At 42.7% G+C, this 8,169-nt stretch overlaps 1 protein-coding gene across 1 annotated transcript in view; it reads right to left on the bottom strand.

Annotated features, from left to right (window-relative positions):
* Positions 1–6,351, bottom strand: part of SLC35A1 (solute carrier family 35 (CMP-sialic acid transporter), member A1) — a 12,358-nt gene extending 6,007 nt beyond the window's left edge. Inside the window, exons 1-3 of the mRNA XM_008941819.1 lie at positions 6,179–6,351; positions 435–594; positions 1–59 (exon numbers count right to left, since the gene is read on the bottom strand). The exon at positions 1–59 is cut by the window's left edge and continues 115 nt beyond it. Coding sequence (XP_008940067.1) covers positions 1–59; positions 435–594; positions 6,179–6,315 — 356 coding nt within the window. The 5' untranslated portion in view covers positions 6,316–6,351. The remainder of the gene's footprint in view (positions 60–434; positions 595–6,178) is intronic.
* Positions 6,352–8,169: the final 1,818 nt, after the last annotated feature.

Below are 8,169 nucleotides of genomic sequence, written 5' to 3'. Positions count from 1 at the left end.
CTGTTCAGCATTAGGACTGTGCATAAAGCTGTACACGGGATCTTCAGCTGGTATGTCACCTAAAGAAGATGGGAATATAGCGTAAAGGATGTGGTTTCATAAACTCCTCCAAAAGAAGAAAATAAAATGGAGAATTCAACTACAGAATGACAAAATTTGATATTCATTGATTTCCTACAGATTCTTGGGGTTTTGTACCATAGCCAGTTACAACAAAGGGCATTTGAAACAACTCCCTCAGTGAGTGGGTTAGCTCAAAAACCAAAGCTCTACAACAGTGTATGCCCTGAACAAAACGAAGCCTCATTTGGCTGCTAGTACCCAGGCTGAGGAGGGCACGGTGTGCTCAGCACACAGGCCTCGCACACGTGCCTCACGAGAGAGCAAAGAGAAATGCATTTACAGATCAGTTACTGGCAAAAGCAGGTTATTACCTGGTAGACTGCTGCATCCAAGTTGCTAAGAGCCACAAAGGCCATATTGTTTTGGAGAGCATACACCAAAGATGGAACACTCAATTTTAGCAATTCTGTAGGACTTCCAAATACATTTTCTTTTAAAGATGTTATTAGCCTTGCCAGACTTCCAGTTTCTCTGCAAAATAAAGTATTGATGTAATTGAGGGCTCTCTTCAACTGGTATTTGAAAACAGAAAACAAATCAATGAATCCTTTGTGAAGGCTAAAAATTTGGTCTTAACAATCAGTTGTACCTTCTACTCATTAAAGAAAAACGAAATGGGAAATAACAGTGAAGTTATCAACAAGTAGAAACCCCTGAAGGTGAGGAAGACATTCTGGAATCAGGAAGTTAGATGCATTAATGTATAATAAAGTCAACAACAATCATGAACACTGTAAAGAGTGGAATAAGTTGCTAAGTATACAGGCAGTGGGACAGAAGACTCTCATCATCCCTCCCTGCCCCTGCTTTTTTTTTTATATTAATATTAGTCTGTGATGTCAAATGCCCATGATTTTCCAGGTCTACTTCCAACTGGGCCTCACAATACAGCCAAAAAAAGATCCACTACTGAGCTGGACATCCCCTCCAGCCATGGGTTCCTCTTCTCGCTTGTGCCGCAGGGGACGCTGCACCCGCCCCAGCACACGCCTGAGGAGGTCTGGTGGGACATGTGGTGGCTCCCTGTCACCTCCTGTCTCCACAGGTGTCCTTCACGTAACAACAGCGCACGCGAGAGCGGGCAACGGGCAGGAACGTGTTGGTTCTTGCTGCTGTCCCTTTTGCAGCTCGCTCCTCAGCTGATTACAGCCCACTTCTGCACGGCTAGCTCTCTGCCTTGTCACCTGCACATCAATCTGACGTTTCTTGCTTACTTGCCACTGCTGCTCAGGTCCTCCAATTCCCTTCCCAATTCTCCCCAAGTCCCATGTTCCCCCTTACCATTCTTCTCATGCTTGGCCACTGACAAATACCAACATCCAAAATCATTCCTGTCCCCTCCTACAGGCCTCTCCCACAACCTGTACTGCTCTTGAATTTAACACTCCTTCTGCTTCCCTTGCACACACCTATGAACAAGCACCTCACATCCTCCCTATAGGGCTCCAGAAGCCCAGTTCGCCACATTCCACCCATGTCCCAACTCCTTTCTTTTTCACAAATGTGTGTCATCTACCTCCCCCAAACACCTATGAGCAATTACCAAAATTGGCAATATCTCTCTGCCCCAGGCTCCTTCATTAACCACTTTGTTCCTGTATATTTTCCATTCTGGACCAACTTCTGACTGACTCTGTGCTCCAGGTTCTCACTTTTCCTCTCCAGAGATTTATGGACTCTATCTTCTCATGATACTTTGAACCTAGCTTCTCTCCTCCATTACCTTCCTCCCTCATGGCACCAAGCATATATTGCCTTTTATGTCTTTTTTCTTTCCCCCCCCCCCTCTTTTTTTTGGTAGTGAGAGCAGTCGTTATACAGGCAGTTGCAAGGGATTCTTTTTGTCTTTTTCCCATAATAGAGGGGACAGACCAAAAAAAAAAAAAAAAAAAAAGTCAGGGGCAGTACAGTTCCCAAACAGAGGCACGTATGTTTTCCCACACTCCTGTTGCACAAGTGAGGTTGTACGTGAAGCTCTTTCCTAACTTAAGGGGATACTTTGCTTGGGACAGCCTTGGTGACACTGAGCATGTCACACTGGTGTCTTTTGCAAGACACGTCTGACCAGAAGGGACAAACCCTGACATGAAAATCTATAGATAAGCAGCACTCAAAGCGAAGTTTGCAGTACCAAGAAGGGGAAGAGTTCATGCTACAGCTCACTGTGGTTAATTGCAATAGATACAGAACTGCATGAAATGTTATGGGTCACTGACATTATAGACCACTGTCAGCATACTTACACCTCAATGTGTATATTATATTATATTACTCAGCACTGGGAGTTAAGAAGAGCAAGAAAACCTAGAGTTCCTGCCAATACCCACGTACAGCTGGACTAAAACACTTCTATCTCGAATGTCTAATTGCAAATAAAATATAATTAGCACAGATGCATTTCTACTCTGTAAGAATAAAAAGTAAAGAAATAACACACAGCAATAGCCTCTTCTATTTGCCAGTACTAAGTTGGGCTGTCAAGCAAGAAAATAGTATTTAAACTACACCTGCTTCTGTTCCAGACCGTGCTCAGTGAATTAGCTGATCACACATTTAAAGTCAAATCACAGCAGTAAGAAATGTGCCTGGTTTGACTTCTAACATGGAATTTCAGCTACAGAGAATAACAGATGTTCAGTAAGCACCATTTTCACTTTAGTTTTTGAGAACAAGATCAACTATCTACTAATCCATCTTTGCAGTGGTTGTGCTTTCCGAAGTATGCGCTTATCAAGAGTCTCTAAGTTGAATTTAGGACAAAGATCATGCAGAGACAGGTTTACACAAAAGGAATTTCAAACAAGCCTCTGTGTTCAGCTGATAATGTAAAATAAGGTGCCCAAAGATGTACGCTGCAAAATCAAGTAAGAAAACAAAAAATTATCTAGCTTGAAATCAGCATTCTTGACTTTAAAAACATATTATGTTCTCGTCATAAGTCTGAATAGGTGAGAGATACCAATAACAATCAGTCCTGCAACACAAACATGCGTTTGTTTGAAAAGCTAAAGTAAAAACTGGTTTGCAAATCAGCTGTACTTGTTTTCATAGAACCACAGAATGGTTTTGGTTGGAAGGGACCTTAAAGGTCATCTAGTCCAACACCCCTGCAGCGAGCAGGGACATCTTCAGCTAGAGCAGGGTGCTTAGAGCCCCATGCACCCCAACCTTGAATGTCATATCCCAGGGGCAGGGCTTCTACCACCTCTCTGGGCAACAACTTGTTCCAGTGTTTCACCAACCTCATTGGAAAAACTAGCTTCATCTTATCTGCCCTAAACCTCTCTTAGTTTAAAACCATCACCCCTCGTCCAGTCACAACAGGCCCTACTAAAAAGCCTGTCCCCATCTTTCTTATAGGCCCCTTTAAGCACTGAAAGGCCACAATCCATTGCTTCTTCATCCACAGCTAACTATGCACTGTCTAAGGATGAAGCCAATGTAAGTCCCAGATAGTGAATTGGACTTCAAATAAATGAGAAGTTGAGAGTACAGTTGAATAAACAATTACACAGCTTAAACTATCACAAACTTCTCTTTTGAAATACAATCTTTTGGCATTCTTTCATTCATTCATTCATCCAATGTACCTTCCAGGAAAAACCTTAAAAGTAAACAGAGTGAGAGCACAGCGTAAGAATGTGTAAGAAAACATTCTGCAGCCGGAACAAGCCGAGTCTCAGACTCCAGTATCCTGGATATTGCAGTCATTAATGCTGCCTGTTTCAAACAGAAAAAGGTACCCACCCAAATGTACAGAAAAAAACAGTTTGTATTCTATTATTCTAACTGGTTATTAAGCTACAAAGGCACCTTGCCTTGGGCATGACAAATTGGTTAGGACATTAAAATTGGAGAAAGTTGTAAACGAGACACTGAAGGGAACTATGCTGGAATTTAGGCTGTTCAGCATATTCACAAGTGATCTAAAATGGGACGTTACAAGGAAATCGGCAAATTTTGCTGATTATACTCAATTATATACGTGATACTGGAATGGAAACTTTCAATAGTTGCCAAAGGATCTCTCATTACACTAAGCAGACTTTACCAGGTCTTTTGCCGTCTGAGAAACAGCTCAGTGACCTGGACAGCAAAGGAAGGCATTCGACCCACCAGCACAAGCCAGACCTCCTGCCAGGAAGAGGTGAGTGACACTGATGAGCAGTCCCTGCTGGTGCCCATCTCTCTCTCGACTACGGAGAAAAATAAACCCACTAGGTGACCAGATCAGAATAGATACTGTAAGCTCTGGATCCTGTTTCAGAACGGCTGTAACACTGCTGGGAAAGCTGCGCAGATGGGTACCAGGATGATCACGTTAAAATTAGGCTAGGACTCCCAGCTTAGAAGTGAAACAAGTGATGAAAACACAATACAGATCTGCAGAGATACAAAAATAAAAAGAAGAGTGAAAGACTGTCCATGATGTCTGTCAACACAAGATGATGGAACCCAGTGAAAACGCTTAAAGTGTTTATTAAAAAGTACTTTTTCATATACTGTGTAATTATATTGCAGAAGTAATTGCACAGATACCACAGGGACTAACTGTTCAAAAAGAAACTGGACAATCTCACAGAGGACAGCACTGTTAGGCACTGCAGCCACAGTGTGCACACAGTGTCCAGGCTGGGAAATCCACAACTTTCTGCAACCAGCCAAGGCAGGTGCTTTCCCCATTGCCTACGCCTCAGTTCTCGGCACCCTCAGCTACCTACTGTCAAAAGGAAGACAATAGGCTATGTGGATTTCTGGCTGTGGAGGACTCTTCTAAAAACATAATAGACTTCAGAGTTTTTAATGACTTCAAGCACAAAGACCATTCATACATTTAATCACCACAATATGACAGACCCGTAACAAAGGGCAGATTGCCCATCCTGCTGAACTGGGCCTCTCTGGTAGACTATAAACAGCCTGGGTTCCAGCTGCACAGCAGCAGATTGGAGAAATTACACACACAGGTGAGACTACAAAACACCGCCCAGAGGTGCCTCACTGTGAGAGACGTGAGCTGCTCACAGTCTCCAGAAAGCAGGCTGGGTCAGGATCCACACTGGCCACAACGCTGTGAGAACCACAGCGCAACCACTCCTCAGCAGAGACGTTCCTGCCAACATTTTGTGCTGGCAGAGTGAAAAGCCAAGGCTGCACAAAGACAAAACTAGTCATATGCCACAGGTCACAGTTGCCTTTTCGAACGCAGTACATTTAACGACAGGCTACACAAAAGGCAGTTTGCCACAGCTGCCTCAACAAATTCAAACATCATCTTGTTTTTAAAGGAAGTAAAAGGATGTTTTGATGTTAAGTAGGAAAGAGCTTATCAAAATCTGAAGTACACCATGTGACTTCATGAATCTCCAGCACAAAACAGGCAGCCTTCTGATGTACCAAAAGCCACAAAGAGACAAGTGGAAACCCTGGAAAAATAAATTCCACCACAACAAGAACTGCACTTTAGAAATTCTTCCAAGGAAGGATGTAGCACAGGGAAGCTGGGAGGAAAGACAGCAGACTGATGGCCTCCCCTCTTCAGATGCTCATGTGTGGACTAAAGTTCTAGTTCTTAGCAGCAGGCTGGGATTACAGCAACTAATATTTTCTGACCGTGGTCTTTCAGCATCGATTCCCCAGTTTAATAAAGACAGCAAAATGTCTGTTTGCAACACTGTTTTTAAACAGGAAAATTTATGAGCAGGAACTTTACTATTTTATATAGCTCAGTAGATGATGGGTAACAGTCCAGCTTTCATCTACACCAATATTTTAAAGACCCAAAACATAGCAGGTAACTCATGATGAAATTTTGAGCCTATTCCAAAGCATACAAAAATAGAAAATATGCAGAGAGGACACACCTGAATACTGTGCTGTTTACAAAGCAGTTTCACCTGAGGAGGACTCACAAGCTCTAACTCTCTCTGACATGACTTCCACAGCATGAGACGTTTGAGAACATAACTGTGTAGTCTGCACTTTGGTATCTGAGAATCTGAGGTTAGAAGCAAGGATTTGCTTTCAAAATACTGATTAGCATTCCCATACTTACTTAGCCAAGATGCCCACGCTCAAGAACAACTTGATAACCTCAGTGATGCACACGGCCGTCGTTGAAAAGTAGAGTTCCGTCTCCACAGTCCTCGTGTACCGCAGTGCGACCGTGTACGTTGCAGCAACCAGGGTCATCACTGTGAGGCAGTACAGCTTGAACAGTAAACTGACATTTTCTGCAAGAAAACAAAGATGACGACTCAGCATGACCTTAATTTTAATTTAAGAATGGAAAAAGGGTGTTTCCCAGCTGAAGGACTGCATCTAACACTACTGTGGCAGCACACAATAATTACAATGTTGTGAAACGCTGCCTATAAAAAGTTTTAAGTTAAATATTAAAGTCTCTTCTCAAAGAAGCTTGTGTCAGAACTCCAGGTGTTCGAAAATAAGATTACTCTTGCCCTCACAGTCATCCTTCATTCTAGAAAAACTCATCACGGACTAGTATTTATCTAACAGTAACTTAAAAGTCTTTTTTTTTTTGCTTCCCTGCTCTTTAGCTGCCAGTAAGCACTTGCCCTGAAACAGCAGCTGATCCTCCCTATGCACTGTACTCAAGTCTGACACAAAGAACGTAAGGCAGAATTTCCTTCAGCCTTATTTTCCACCTAAGTCAGTAAAAGAAGAGAAGTTTGCTCAGAATGGTGATAGGACTTCACACAAAGGGCTTTCTTGAAAAATTATTCACTGCAGAAAACAGGAAGGTTACAGCTCTTCAAGAAAAATAACCTGTACAAGGAGCACATATCATCTGTGCTACCCCTTCCACCTTCCCCACCACTATACTCTGACAACAGCAGTAATTCTTGAGACAGTTTTGCCCAGGACCAACTCCTACCCCCCCTTGTCTGGGAGTCAGCCCTGGGAAAATGCAGGTTTTCATACAGCTGCCCTCCTCTAAGGCCTGAGAGTGCCATGGGGTGGATGTGGCCAGGCCCATCCCTCCCCAGGGCTGACCCTGCGCACGCACCGGCGACGGGAGCCGCGCATGGCTCCGAACAGGACTTCTCTGCCCCAAGGCCCGTCCTACAGCACAAGACACCAGCAAACATGTGGTGTCTCCAAAACCATTTTCCAAACTGGTAAAATATTCTGTTTTGTATTGCATCCGAGGGGTGGATGTTGGTCATTCAGCAGCATCTTTTGGGCCATTATCTGTCAGGTTCTGATTATCCCGAATAAACATACTTTAATCAGTGTAAGCTCATGTTTCTCTGCCGGTTAGGGAATGACCTAACAGATAAGCTCTGGGCAGATTTGTAATAACTTTGTTCATTTAATATGGGAACGAACTGTCGAATCCAGTCCAACCAATGTTTTGGTTCATTTTTCTTCCAGTCCAGTCATGTCCTCTATTGCATGACATTTCTGCAAGGTACAGTTAATACCTCCTGCTGCTGCAATCATTTATATTGGCTACTTCCTTACAGATAAAAATCTTACCCACGTCAGTAACCATTTTTATAAGGTAGTGCCAATTAATTTTTTGGACTAACAATGCTTAAAAGAGACTTAAAAGCTCTAATCCATTTTTAAATTAAGTTTGGATTGTGGGGAGAGACGGTGGAAATCTCAGGGCGTAAGAACTACGAAATAAAATGAACGCAGTCCAGTTTTACAAAAATCTATTTTCTAATGATGTTTTAGAGCTGACAGAAATTATATTAACAATATGATTTTACACACTGGGATTTTAAGTCTATGCACTACCAAACTAAAACTAAAGTTAATTCTTGCCTGTATTAACTACTTTTTAAAAGATAAAGAAATGCCCCAATTGCAATGGCTTGTCAAACTTAAGTGGTAAACCAAATGCAACACGACATAATGACTCTAATAACTACACTAGATAGTTCCAGTGTTATGTAAGAAGCTGTCTGTGGTTAGCTTTCAGCCTGGCCATTTTTCCACCCTAACTCGTGTCTGCGTCCGTACCAGTGCAGCACTGGGGCAGAAGGAAAGCACAGCTGCTCCCAGTCTGAACTT

The sequence above is a fragment of the Merops nubicus genome, unplaced genomic scaffold (assembly GCF_000691845.1).
Source record: "Merops nubicus isolate BGI_N331 unplaced genomic scaffold, ASM69184v1 scaffold16956, whole genome shotgun sequence".
In the NCBI taxonomy this organism is placed as follows: domain Eukaryota; kingdom Metazoa; phylum Chordata; class Aves; order Coraciiformes; family Meropidae; genus Merops; species Merops nubicus.
Note: the sequence above shows the minus strand (reverse complement) of the source record. Positions and strands in the feature narration are given on the sequence as shown.